The sequence below is a fragment of the Callorhinchus milii genome, unplaced genomic scaffold (assembly GCF_018977255.1).
Source record: "Callorhinchus milii isolate IMCB2004 unplaced genomic scaffold, IMCB_Cmil_1.0 Scaffold26, whole genome shotgun sequence".
Classification (NCBI taxonomy): domain Eukaryota; kingdom Metazoa; phylum Chordata; class Chondrichthyes; order Chimaeriformes; family Callorhinchidae; genus Callorhinchus; species Callorhinchus milii.
Window position 1 is genome coordinate 615,124 of NW_024704767.1, and position 14,272 is coordinate 629,395.

Here is a 14,272-nt window from a genome sequence, read left to right on the forward strand (position 1 = left end):
TTTCAAGTCATTATTATTATTAATAATAAGGATTCTCGAGCGCATACAGACAGGACAATCAGCTGCAACAGACCCTCTATTATCCTAAAGCATCAAATAGATTTGTACACGTAGCATTACTGATGTGGCTATCCCAAGTGACTACAATGTGGAAAATAAGGAACTAGAGAAAATCAGGAAACACCGTATATTGATCTATAAATTGAACGCAGACCTATGTAAAATAAACAGTTCCTATAATCATTGGTGTAACTGGGACTTTTAATTAGACTATTCAAAATTAACTTGACAGAATACCTGGTGAACAAACTATCAACCTCTTACAAAAAGCAGCTATTTTTGGAAGCTCAAACATACCAAGAAAAGTAACATATATTTATATGTAACCTGGCAGCGTTATTAGTCTGGCTGACCATCACTGAACACCATTTAGAAATCACCTCTAAAGAGTGACTTAAACTGTAATAACATAATAATAATAATTATGGTTAAATTTCATGATGTTTAAACCCAGAGACAAACCACACATTTCTTATGTATTTTCACGCCAGGGGAACAACTCAAAGCACTTCACAGGGTTTACTGTAAAAGTGCAGTGACTGTGTATTTTGGGAGTGAACGCAATATCCCAGATCTGTCTGAGGCATTTCTTGTATGGGTGGTCCAACCCACGGATGGCTGACACAATCCCAGCCAGAAACAAACAGGGACTGAGCCCAAGGCGAGATCACAACATGGATTAATTCACCAGAGAAGGAGCCTGATCCCTGGTAACTTGGTATTTGTCAGTAACGCCGAGTTAAAGAGGGCAGAGAACCGAGGCAAGGCAGAAGGATAACCTGTCCGTGGGAATTATATTCCTGTTCAGTGAACGCGGACCTAGGGCACAGGTTTAAATTCTGTATTATACCACCAGTCAGGTTTAATCTGGTTGATAGGGAGTCAAACCAACTTAGTTGCAATACAATACCCTGGCCTTGAAATAGAGAGTGGCCCCGAATGTTTTGTGTAACGACCGAGAAGTTATCTGATGTGAAGGGCGCTGTGTAAATGAAAATTGTTGTTGTCGTTTTTGAATACGAGCGAAACTCCACTCTGGCTATATGTCATGAGACGGTTGCAACTGAACTTGCAGCAGAGAATGAAGGTTAGCCCTGTACCTGTGTGATGGAAGTAGACTTTGAGTAACAATAATACTGATAACCTTCGCATTCGGTACAGTTCCTATTATAGGGAATTGGATTGGGTTAACCCCAACCACCCCACCGCCCCTACTATAAAGCGTTTAAGCCAATATGATGGATATTCAGGGGTGTAGTCTTTCGGATGAAACGTTAAACCGAGGTCCCGCCTGCCTGTTCAGGTGGATATTAAAAACCCCATGGAACTGTTCAAAAGGAAAAGGGAGTTTCTCCCAGTTGTCCCAGGCGACAATCCCCTCAGGTAAAATAACTGATCATTCACCTCATTGACTGTTTCCCCTACCCTCCACCCCTCCTGATTCCAACCCCCAGCTCAAATCCCTGACTGCCCAGTGCCTTGGGACGTCCTCCCAACGTGAAAGGCGCTGTGTAAATGTAATTTGTTGTTGTTGTTTGTAGGACATTGCTGTGCGGTAAACCAGCTGCAGCGATCGCCTGCAAAATAGTCACTGCACTTTACAGTAAAACCCTGTGATGTTTCGACAGCGTGATAAGGCTCTGTATCAAATGTAAGGATTATTATTAGTGTTGCAGCAGTAATATTGGACGATGGGAAGAGTCTGGGACACATGTAGGAAGCCTTGAATAGAGGGCAGATTCTCTCATGAATGATGGCTCGTTGCAAGGGAAGTGACTCAGAAGAATTCAGTGGAATAAAGCCACGTGCCAATTTCTGTGTGTGGTTTAGGAGGAAGCAGACGGAGTGGGGGGAGAGAGAGAGAGCGAGAGAGAGAGAGAGGGAAAGAAGGAAGGAAAAAAAAAGTCAAACATGATTTAAATTCAATAAAAGGCGGAGGAATATCGCTTTTATATACACAGACTCCCATTGTACAGCCGTCCGTCCCTCTCTGAATTTCTAACTCAGGTTCAGAATGAAATATGATTAAACTGGGAGTTGTTAACAGTTACCAGCAGCTCGGTAATCCAGAGAACAGCTGGATTGCTGAATCTCAGAATCTTTGTTAATCGTTTTAGAAGGTTAGATTCTTGAATGGGGTTATTCCTTGCAATAGCTCAAACCGTCACCACCACCACCCCCCACATTCAACCGGAGATCATGTTTTTTTTAATTTTCCTTTCAGATTGTTAAAGAGGGATTGTAGCATCTCTCCCTCTCTCTGCTTTTCACATTAAATTCCTTGCATCTCACAGACCCTTTGGATTTAGACGTCATAGCCAATCACTCGCTCAGCAAGCCCCAGTCTCTCTGGTGTGTGTGTGTGTAAAAAAGCTCAGAACTGAGTCATTTTAGGATCAGTCTGCCTCTAACCTAAACCAGTGGGGGTTTTTTTCCTCTCTTTCTATCTCTCTCCCTCTCTCTTTCCTGCCCTCCTCTCCTCCACTGGTCTGTGTGCACCAAGCAATGAACAAACAGAAGGGTTGAAGTTGCCCGCAACTCAGAAGTTGTGGAACTAAACAGAACTGACAAACAGACAGACAAACAGACAAACATGGATTCAGAGCCAGGGGAGCTGAGCGAAGGAGACCTTTCCCCAGGTAAGAAGAGAGCTGTATCTGATAACAGAAAGCACTCTGCGTGTGTGGTGTGTGTGTGAAAGTTCAACGACCAATAGCTAGGATGGTCTAGATTGCTACCTGTGGCGTTAGCCTTGAAGGAGGATGCTTTGTGTGTGTGTCAGTGGCTAACCATCTGTGTCTATTTCTATGAAAGCCCACGTATGTTAGGTTATGTCGTGTTACATTGCCGGAGTTTCTGTTTTAAACGCTGCGGACAGAGAGAGAGAAAAAGAAAATCAGCTTCCTCCAGAGGTGAAATACCACTTCCAATAAAGTCGGTGATGTTGCAGAGATTTCTCTCTCTCTACCTCTCTGTCTTTCTCGTTTCCCACCCTGTGATTACCATTTTATTTACACCGTTAATTGAAGGACTTCCAGATCAGCTGAAATATAGAGTCACAGCCCAGTTCACTGCAAAAGGGAACGTGTGAGCTAACTTGATCGACTCTGGTGCACATCTGGGTTTTAAATAGAAAGTTATATATACTGCATATAAATTTATATATATATATATTCCACCCCCCACAAAAAAAATTAACATCTCAGTTTGGAAATGTGCCAACTGCTCCACACTATTTCCTCTCTGGTTAACCCAAGGGAATTGGAATCATTTTAACCCAGACATCAAAGGCTGAACCTCTGAACATCTGTATGTAAACTCTGGCTCACAATCACAGGACAATGAGAATGTGAGTGCCTTTAGAGCAACATCTCTGCATCTCCCCCTCCCCACACACACACACTCTATTCTGTACAATGCTGTCCCCTCCATCCCAGCTCTTAGGAGGAATGGGGGGGGGTGCGGTGGGGTTGGGATTGGGAGACTAGGATATTCAGATTGTTAATGTCTCTCCTTCCTTTTCCTAAGGAAGTGGCAAACCAAAATGTTAGCATCCAACTCCACTCTGCGTTAATGCTCATCTACCAGAGGTGATGCCTATTTCTGGCTTATTGTGCTCCAGTGAGCGAGTGACTGTGCTATAATAATACATAACATACTTGTTTGTGGCACACTGCTGTGCGCAATTGGCTGCCGTGTTTCGCCCACAAAATATACAGTCACTGCACTTTATTCTGTGAAGCGCTTTGAGACGTCTCGAAGACGGAATAAGGCAGTATATCAAATGCGAGGATTATTATCTAACTGTTGCCTCTGAAGTCCGTGACAGTAGCAGAAACCGATGCAATAAGTGACAGCTATGAGGTGAATAAACAATGAATGTGGAGGGTGGTTAACCAGGACACTGGGAGAAACTTCTCAAATAGTGTCAGGAGATCTTTAACTTCCACCTGACAAGATCTGATCACTAGATACAATGTTCTCTCTCTCCCTAACTATCAACAAGGGGATGCTGCTCCGCTGTATAGACTTTGCAGAAATGTTTATTGATTTTAGCCAAATCCATCATCTCTACATTGGACCCTCTCCAAGGCCCCCATTCCAGTGATGTTTGGTGCTGGCAAGCCACAGCCCGGACCTCGTTCGGCCTCTGTGGGATTCATTTGGATGTAAATAATGTGCAGTGGTTCAGAAGAAACATCTGGAGATGTTGTTGAACGCTGGGATGAGTTAGGTAGCCTGAATGCATTGTTTGAAGGATAGTGCTTGCACACAAACAATAATGTGGGGGGAGGTCCAAGTTCTATTCCCCCGTTATGACATTACTGAGCAGGTTGACCAATTGTGTGCTGAATTGTCAGCAGTGTTGGGACGTGGGCTGACCCTCACCGGGAACTGGAAGGAAAGTTTCCCAAACTAACTTAACAACGCACCCTCAGGGCTATACTTTCATCCCATCAATCTGGACTTTAAATCACAGTCTTGGATTCAAAACCACTGAATCACCCATTCGCCCCATGTTGCAACAACCATATGCCCAGGGATCAACTGCTTAACCCATCTAACAAGCACCGGATTATTAATCCCAACAACAATAAATTACATTTATATGGCACCTTTCACATCGGAAGGACATCCCACATTCCATTTGGAAATTCAACAGGACCGGATTTACCAAAGTGGGATTGTTGATCAGGTTATCTATTCAATAACTGGCTGTAAAAAAAGTTAAAAAGGGGTTAAAATAGGAACTCGTCTCATCTGTGAATGTTGACTGAAGTGCAGAGAGCAGTGTTGCATTGCATTACCGTGCGGTTACTTTACATTGGTCGCATATTGTGAGTCCACATTCCAGACTCAGATTGGCGGGTGGGTGGGGTAGAGTAGACTTTAAGGTTGTCTTTGTATCCTCAGAACTTGAATTGCTCTTTTGCTAGTGCTCAGGGGATTGCCTATCGCTGGGGTTTTAACCTAAATTAGAGGGGAGTAAATAGAAATGTGTGTGGGTGTGTGGTGGTTGGGGGGGGGGGGGGGGCGGAGAGAGGGGATTACACAAATGCAACCATTTAAATCCAACATGTGACTTTTTTTAAAATATAATTTTAGGCCCCAGAAGATAACTTACAATAGTTAGTGACAGAGCTGGATTAGCTAACAAGACAGGTTTAGTGCGTGTGCAGATTAATCCTACATTCCATGTTGAAATTCAATGCAAAACGATTTACCAAAGTGGGAGTATTGATGGGATTATCCAGTCAATAGATAATCTATCATGTACTTTGATAGAAAGGGGCCAGCATGACGCTGAACCTAATTTTGCATTTTGGCAGTAAACACAGTAAAATGTGTAGCATGAGTAATCTAAAGACAACAGGGTTTTTTTTTTTTTTTTTTGCAGCTGAAGACTTCAGCAAACTGGAATCAATTCAACCAGCGTGCACAAAGCTTTTGATTTGCATGCCAGGCATGGAGCACAGCTACTTTACCCAGTCTCTGTCTCTCTCCCCCAAATAACCAGGTTACAAAACAAAGCAGCCGGGGAGGGTGCTGGAGATGAAATGCATAATTTGAGAACAGCGAGGGTCCAGACTTCAATGTTGCAGTCCAGGCGGAAATCCAGTGCTCTGTTACTGGGTGGGTGGGGGGTAAGGGGGAGAGAAATGCCACCATGTCAGAGCTACTGTCCTTCGGATGAGATTCTCAACTCAGGTGCCACCTGCCTACTCAGGGGGATTTTAATAGATTCTGTGACGCTGTTTAAAAGGAAGGAATTTCTCTCGGTGTCCTGGTCAACAGCCTTCGACTGATTTACCAGGTTGTTCTCCTCATGGCTGTTTCTAGGACGTTGCTGAACGTAAACAGGCCCTCGAGAAGTACGCAGTCACTACACTTGATAAGACGTGAAGCTCTTTAGGCTCCGTTTCAAACGCAAGGTTTATTATTATGTGACAGAGATGGATGGGAAAAGCGCATCACTTTCACGCAGTCTCTGTAACAAGCACATTCCTACGTCTCTGTCAAGCCTGAGTCCATCATAATCGCCCATTGCCCTGTTCATCCGCTCAAATATTTCCTTATCAGTTATTTATTTTTCAAACAGAAAAGACTGGGTTTCTGAACGTGGGTTACTCAGAACCTAATCCAAACATTTGGGATGCTTTGCGTGAAGAAAGGAGATTCAGACTTGTAGCCGGACAGCATTAAGACGCAGGAATTTGGCTGAAATACAGTGGAAAATATTATTCAAACTCATTGCTTGGGCCAAGTGCCACCTTTTTGCAGGATTCAGTTGGGAGTTTTGGCCTGTGGTCAATTGAGACACTGTAGTGCCTTTGACTGGTTGGGAAGGTAAAAGGGGAGATGGTGGCAATAGAAATGTGTGTGTTGTTTTTGCCTAAATCTGAAGTCTATCGGCAGAGAGTGTTCCTAATGGCAAATTGCTGATACTCTCGTTTCTCACTCTTAAAGGATTGCATGTGGACGCAATCCAATTTAAAAACTCAACCAGACGTAAAGGATTCTCGTTGAGTTTTCATTTTACTTTTCTGTCATTCTCACTTGATATTCAAAAGTGTCTCTTTTTAAAAAAAATGATGACGACCTCAGCGGCGAGGGGGCGAAAGGGGCGGAGTGGGGGGTAGGAATAGAGAGAGGAGAGGGAGGGGATTGCCTTGGAGGAGTTATTGAGCCTGACAAAGTGAAGAAACCAATATTAATACCAACAGTGAGAGAGAGAGAGACAGACAGACAGACAGACTCAGTAAAGCAAAGCCACTTCAGATTCGATTAACTCAGCTGTCAGACTCAGGACTTCCTCCAAGGTAAATGTCCCCCGCTCACCGTTCAAAGAGAAATAATCCTTTTAAAAAAGGAAGATGAAACGATACACAAGCTATGCTGAAATCACTGGCAATTCGCAGAATTACGTGGAATTTTCACCCCTTGTGGGAACAATGTCAGGTCGGTTGAGCAGGTCCCAGTTGTCCGGCAGGAAAGCTTGTCGCAATCACGCACTCCAGGGGAATTATTAAACCGTTTGCTTTAAGCTGAAGTGGAATTTCAAAAACATCCCCAATTAGCGCCGAGGCGGCTTTGAATTCGAGCAAAGAAACATTGCTATGACGATCCTCATCGAAAGACTTTAGCGAGTCGGGGATGAAAGGATTTTTATTTTACCGATTTTCCCAGACATTCACACCGTTAGCCTGGAGACAACAACTGCTCCAAGTGCTACAATCGATACTGTTTTGGTGCGTGAGCAGCTAAAAGTTTGAAGACCAATGAGTTCATTGGGAATATGCAGTCCAGTGGATATTAAAAAAGCGCTGGATATCAAAGAAAACAATTCAATTGAGAATTTTTTTTATATATAAATATATATATATATAAATTATATATAAATCCTTGGGAGTCCTGGAGGGGAGCAGATAGCGCACTCGCCTCACCAGTGAGAGGGATCCAGCTTCGATTCCCAGGTGGAACGAAACCTTCAGCAAGTGTCCTTGCTCTACACACCTGTTTACCTGGCAGTAAGTAGGGATCCTGTAACGCTTTGAATGATCTGTACTCAGGCATGGCTGGTACGCAGATGATAAGCAAAGCTGTCATATTTACACCAGTGAAACCCAAGGTGTCAATTTCTGAATCTCAAGCTCGCTGCCTGAGGATTTGACGCTGTAAGTTCCCCAGCTGGTCCCAGTGAGTCACACCACGCAAGATAATCCGACTCCGAGCACATTCCCCGGGATACCAGTTTGCTCTCTCGTTGACCGTCAGCCTGAAGTCTGCCCTCCTGAACTGTCACTTTTTTGGGACGAGTTGCAGAGTGTTTTGAACGCGTTTTGAGAGTGCCACGGGGGAATGTGTGCGCGCGCGGGGGTGGGTGAGTGGGCGGGAGGGAAGAAATGACAGAAAAAATCTTTCTTTCAGATACACCAAGGACAAGAGACAACCAGTTGAAGGTAGCGTAAGATTATTTTAAGACAGATATTGGGAAACGTTTTTGTTTTGCACAGCGGGCGATTAAAACAACTGGAATTGGGTATCAGGAAGGGTGGTTGAGGCTACTGCACTGGACTTGTTTAAGAAACAAAGTATAACCCCTGCTCTTTCACCTGTAATGTGGGGATGCGTGCAGTCAAATTATCACACAGGCGCCCTGAATCTCATACGCTTTTTAAAACAGATAAGCAATGGACCGGATTATGTGTGTTGTAAAACAGTTACACATCGTCAGGACTTGGAACCCATATAATCTACGCTGACGCTCCAGTGTAAGTGCTAGGGGTGTTGGGAACCTTCATGGTCGGAGGTGTCGTCCTTCAGATGAGACATTAAACTAAAATCTGTCTGCATAAAGACCCTGTTGGCACTATTCAAAGAGGACGGAGTTTCCCCCCCATGCTCATTCACCCCCATGGTTGTTTGTGGGGCGTTGCTGGGCGCAAATTGGCTGCCGGGTTCGCCCCCACAACACGCCGTAAATCGTGTGACGGCACTCTGAGACTTCTGAACGATTTGGTAAGGCGTTGCATCAATTGCAAGGAATATCATCAGAAAACCGAGCAATTTTGTTGTTTATGCCTGATTGGGAAGGCAACCAGCTGTGCAATATAAAGTAAATTCAGTTTGGCTTGCAATAAGGGGATTAGACAGCCACTCCTGGCACATTGAGGAGAAATTAACCAAAGTCCCAGCAAACAAAGAGGCCTTTAAGCTATCCCGCTCTGAAGTCAATGTTAGGATTGAATGGCTCTGTGATCAGACCCTGGTTTGAGTTTGCAGTGAAATACAGGCCTGCTCTTTGTAATGCAATATGACAGCACAGATTCGGGTCGCGGTGGGAAGATTTAGAGGGTTTTTTCCCCCTCCAGTCGTATGATGTGTGGGGAGGAACGTCTTTTCTTAATCTTCCACATCTGCAGAAGTCTAATTCAGCGAATTCTCTGCCACATGCCAATTGGTACCACATCCTGACATGCTGTGAGTTCAGTTTAAATAAACAACCCGAGAGAGAGAGAGAGAGAGAGGAGAGAGAAAAAGAGAGAAAAGGAAGGACTAACATTATTAGTTAAGTTAATATTAGTTATACTGATATTCAACAATAATAATCCTTGCTCTTGATGCTTCACCTTTCATGTCGGGAGGGCGGCATGAAACTGCTTCACGGGGCATCGTGTAGTGACTGCATTTTGGAGACGGAACACAAAATCAGCTTATTTGCAGCAGTGAATAACTCAAATTTATCAGGGGAGGATTGTCGGTCAGGACAGCGGGAGAAACTCCCTTGTCTTTTTAAATGGGTTCCACAGAATCTTTAACAACCACCTGAACAGGGTCTCAGTTTAATATCTCATCCAAAGGACGCCACCTCTGCCAATGTAAAGGACCCCCAGCTGCACTGCAGTGTCAGATGTAGATAACTAGATAAACTCATTAAACAGAGGAAAACTGGTAGTAGATAGTTAAATAAATCAATAAACTGATCGACATTTTGTTGTTGTTCTCCCCCACCCCACACACACACACCTGGATTTGGCTTGAAAGCGCTTAGCTGAAGTTTAGGAAGGCAGTAAGTAAACACTTTGTTGAAATGACATTCGGATAGAATCTATACCATGACCGTGACACTTAAATAGAATTCGGTCCCCTTTGCGATATTTCAACAGTGATTGTACTTTGAGTAATAAGCAAGTATAAATTGGCTTTCAACAAGCCACCCCGTTAAGAAAGAAACATGAGCATTGAGCACAGAAACAGGCTGTTCAGACCATCAGACCTGCTCTGTCAGGGAGAAAGTCACACTCTTTAATAACGATTTTTTTAAAAAAAAATCCGTGTGACCTTTCGGAAAAATATTACACGGATGATCTTAATAGTGTTCCCGCGTTAGACCAAAGTTCACCGGGAGAAAACATTGGAACTGAATCTGTTTAATCGGTAACAATGCTTGGATTTACACACACATACACACACACACACACTCACGGTCTCGCAGCCAAAAGTCCCGCGTGCTCTTATGCAAGATTATAATTAAAGCCTGCAAAATCATCGCTTATTATTAAAAACAGGTGTCCAATAAGTGGCTTCAGCGCCACAGTTAAACAGGCTTACGTTGGCTTAGTTGAGCTATGAAACGAAAGGCCGGGCATGTTATATGTGGAAAATCCAAAGATCAGTGATTCTGACTGACTGGAACATTTGCTGAATCTCGCCCGGGTGAGGGCAGGGAATGCAAATAATATAGGGATCTTTAGCGCACAGTCTAGACTGGCACTCCAGCGCAATGCTTGGCACAAACATTTTAAAGGGATCACACACTGTTCCTGTCTTAAATCTGAAGGAAGCCTACGGCGGGGAACCTGACTTGGGAAGACAGGGGTGGGGGTGGGGAGACACACCACGGATCAGAATAAAGTACTAACAAATCCTCACATTGTGACCATCAAACAGTGACATAAACTATGTCATAGAAGCAAACACATAGATGTATATTCTAAGTCAACTGTCCTGACCTGCAAGTGGTACTACTGTATTCTGCTCTGTGTTGAGTTTAAGGCTTATTTTGCACAAGCTGGTCTGTGCAAATTGTCTTAAGAATCTAAATCCCTTCTCGAATAAAGGAAGGAGAGATACTGACCCTCTCACTACAGGGGAGGGGAGGCACGGAGTTTGGTGCGGGTGAGGATGCAGACAGTGGAGTTTTGGAAATTGGTTAAGAATTTATAAAAACTAATAATAATTGCATTTTTAATAGAGTGCCTTATGACATCCATCACTGAGATACCTCAAAGTGCTTCACAGAATATACTGTAATATATATATATATACACACACACACAGGAATAGTGGAGCTAGGGGCAGACACCTAGTTACACTATATATTTCAGCTTTTCAATGCCGGGCTATGAAATAACTGCCGTTCAATTTTAGATGAAAATCCCAGTCTGGCTGACAAACGAGACATAGAGTAATACCCACAAAATCCCATGATTTGCCTCATTAGTGACAGCAGAGGTGCCCTGAAACAGAACAAATCGGATCTCCCAGGCAGTGCTCAGCAAAATGCCAATTGGCTTCTCATCTTTGAAAAGTCACAGCTGTGGTCTCTCCTCTCCAGCTGTTGCGAATCATCTGTTTGTTTTGATCTTCTTCAATAAACTACATCAGCAGGTTCAGAATACCATTGCCTCAGTCCAGCCTCGGCCACAGGTTTATTTTAAACCCAGGGTTTTTCTCACTCTCTCTACGTTTCCTGTGCCAATATAGGAATATAGGAACAGGAGTAGGCCATTCAGCCCTTGAGCCTGTTCCGCCATTCTATTAGATCATTGGCTGTTCTGTACTTCAGCTCCCCCCACCCACACACCCACACACACTGGGCAATTTCCGTAATTGGTGCGAAAAAGCAGCCAAACAAACTCCTACAAAGTCAAATAGAACAAAGCACTCAGGTTCCCGAGGCAATTAAATTCGTGAAGGTTAATTACGCTGTGACTGGAGTTCCAAATGCAGGGAGTGGAGCCAGCTCACAGGCTGCGTGGTTTGGCTTTGGGAATAGATGTCCATTGCTAAACAAACACAGGCTCAGCGAGTGCCTGGGAGCTGGGTTCACAGCTGAATGTTGAGAAACTAGACTCGAGTTTTATCGAAGTTCAAAGAAACCGGCTCGACAGTGGCACGCACTGTAACGTGGATCGAGTTTTAGGCAGCCAGACCAATAATCTACAACTTATGTTAAATGGACTCGTGCAAAGATGCTTCTTAATGCGTTATCACGACTTATCACAATCTAAATGCACGCGCACACACACACACACACATACAGAGCTTAAGCGCTTTGAGACGTCCTACCGATGTGAAAGGCGTTGTATAAATGTAAATCGTGTTGCATCTTTCAAACTCGCTCTACTTGAAGGATCAAAACTTTAGTTACTTTCCAGTCTTCGGGCCCTGCACCTGTTAAGAATGTTTCACTTCCTTCTAGTTCTAACCCAATCTCAAAAGCTCGTAGCTGCATCCCACCCGTGGCCCTGACATCTCCTCAATGCTTGAGGGTTCCTGCCTCTTTTCAATGACCATTTCAACTCATCGCCAATCTCGCTCCCCTTAGTGCGCTCGGATGCACCTGCTCCCTCTTCAATCAGCAACGACAAGCGGGAGCAGAAACACTGGGCTGTTGGGTACGAGGAGCTCTTCACAGTCCTGTAGCAATTTAATCTCATCACTCGTATCCCGAGTCACGTTCAGCTTGCCGTTGCCAAAAGCAGCCCTTCCTGAAATGCTGTACACTGTCCAGGGCCTTGGGACATCCTCCCGACATGAAAGGCGCTATACAAATGTAATCTTGCTGTTGTTGTTCCTCTTCTGGCAATCTGACTTAAGAGACTTGTTTTCCATCGGACAAGTTGGGTCAAAGCACAACCAGGGTATCACAACACTCCCTACAGGGACAGAGACCCATTGATGCAGTTGTGTGGTCAACGGTGAGGGCAATATCAGGCTAGGCCAAGTTGCTCCGGTCTTGAATTCCTCCATCGCTCCATCCGCTCCCAACCGACCCAGAGATTTGGATGAAATCGGCGTGATGGCAGTGTTTGTGTTTCAATACGTATATAATAATAAAGACAGTAATCTTCGCACTTGATATAGCATTGTCGAGATGTATCAAAGCGCTTTATCCTCACATTTTCAAGACTGGGATAATGGAATTGAGGTACAGATCAACCGTGATCTAATTAGAATGGGGGAGCAGGCTCGAGGGGCTGAATGGCCCATTCCTGTTTCTATCCTGCGAACGCGTGTACGTTGAGCGCGAGTATACTTTGCGGGCGGACACGGCAGCCGATCCACACACAGCGGCGTTGCCACAAACAGAGTAAACGCGAGTCGTCAAACAATTCTCCCAACTCATGACCTGGGTTTTCCCCTCCCCTGTGTTCTGTTTTTTTCTCTCTCACAAGTGGGAGCGGAGTCCTTCAGCGCCAGGAACCTGGCTCTTCAGGCCCAGAAAAAGATTCTCAGCAAAATGGCGACAAAGACAATGGCCAGCATGCTGATCGACGAGACGAGCAGCGATATCCTGGACGAGCTGTACAGCGTGACCAGGGAGTACACCGGCGACAAGAAGGAAGCCCACCGGGTGCTCAAGGACCTGATCAAGGTGGCCTTGAAGATCGGGATCCTCTACCGCAACAGCCAGTTCAACCAGGAGGAAGGGGAGACGGCGGAGAAGTTCAAGAAGAAGCTGAACCAAGCGGCCATGACGGCCGTCAGCTTCTATGAGGTGGAGTTCACCTTCGACACCCAGGTCCTGGCGGTACTTTTGAACGAGTGCAAAGACCTGCTGCACAGACTGGTGGAGCGGCACCTGACCCTCAAGTCCCACGGGCGCATCGACCGTGTCTTTCGGCTCTACGCCAGCTCGGACTTCCTCTGCACCCTGTACAATCCACGCGGGGTTTACAGACCGAACCTGCAGAAAATCTGCGCAGGCGTCAATAAACTGCTGGACGAAGGAATCCTATAATGAGCGTTTCGCCATGAAAGCCAGAGCACACTTCCCTGACGATCTGTAAAGTACACACGCACACACTCATGCACACACGCGCGCGCATTCCATCGAGGATGAATTTTGTGGCACATTTGCGCTGTGTGCATCCATGCTAAATTCCTGAGAACCGCTTTGTCCGAATGTTATAAATCTGTTGATGAGCGCGCAAAGCAAAGCCTTCGTATTGTCTGCTTCTCTTTATTTTCCTCAAATCGCTGCGTAGGAATACACACGGTGTGGCTAAAGCCGTTGCTTTGACGGCTTTGATTTGCACCCTGCGTTGAGTTAGTTGATGCCAGTGTAAGGCCACTGGGATTGATGTGACTGAGCCCCATTTGCTGGTTGTTGTTAATCTGTCGCAAAAGTAACGGTGCGTCAGCTTTAACTCACCCGATAAAGTTAGTCCATAAACTACAAACTAGTAGAACGTTGGCTGCAAGCCAGTTCTAAAACTAGTAACAAAAAGAAATCCAACTCCTCTTAACTACAGTAGAAATGAAATTTCCCCGTAAATATTCCACGCAGCCTTTTACAGCGACTTCGACAACAAATTCTGCACTCTTAAAAGCTTGGAATCTGGCCAATTTCACAAGTTCCAGTACTTCAATAGATGAGACGCGTTCATCGCAGTCCAACGGAAGTTCACTGCACGTAAGACCA

General features: G+C 44.8%; 1 protein-coding gene across 1 annotated transcript; it reads left to right on the forward strand.

Moving 5' to 3' along the window:
* The first annotated feature begins 2,415 nt into the window (after positions 1-2,415).
* On the forward strand, positions 2,416-13,827 carry tnfaip8l3 (tumor necrosis factor, alpha-induced protein 8-like 3). The gene is made up of 2 exons (XM_007906050.2): positions 2,416-2,699; positions 13,023-13,827. The coding sequence occupies exons 1-2, from the start codon at positions 2,654-2,656 to the stop codon at positions 13,586-13,588; spliced, it is 612 nt and encodes a 203-aa protein (XP_007904241.1). The 5' UTR covers positions 2,416-2,653; the 3' UTR covers positions 13,589-13,827.
* Positions 13,828-14,272: the final 445 nt, after the last annotated feature.

What these genes read in the sequence shown, in the direction of transcription:
- tnfaip8l3 (XM_007906050.2), top strand. Translation starts at nt 2,654, where the DNA reads ATGGATTCAGAGCCAGGGGAGCTGAGCGAAGGAGACCTTTCCCCAG. An exon ending in CGAAGGAGACCTTTCCCCAG is followed by an intron (nt 2,700 to 13,022) that starts GTAAGAAGAGAG and finishes CTCTCTCACAAG; the next exon opens with TGGGAGCGGAGTCCTTCAGC.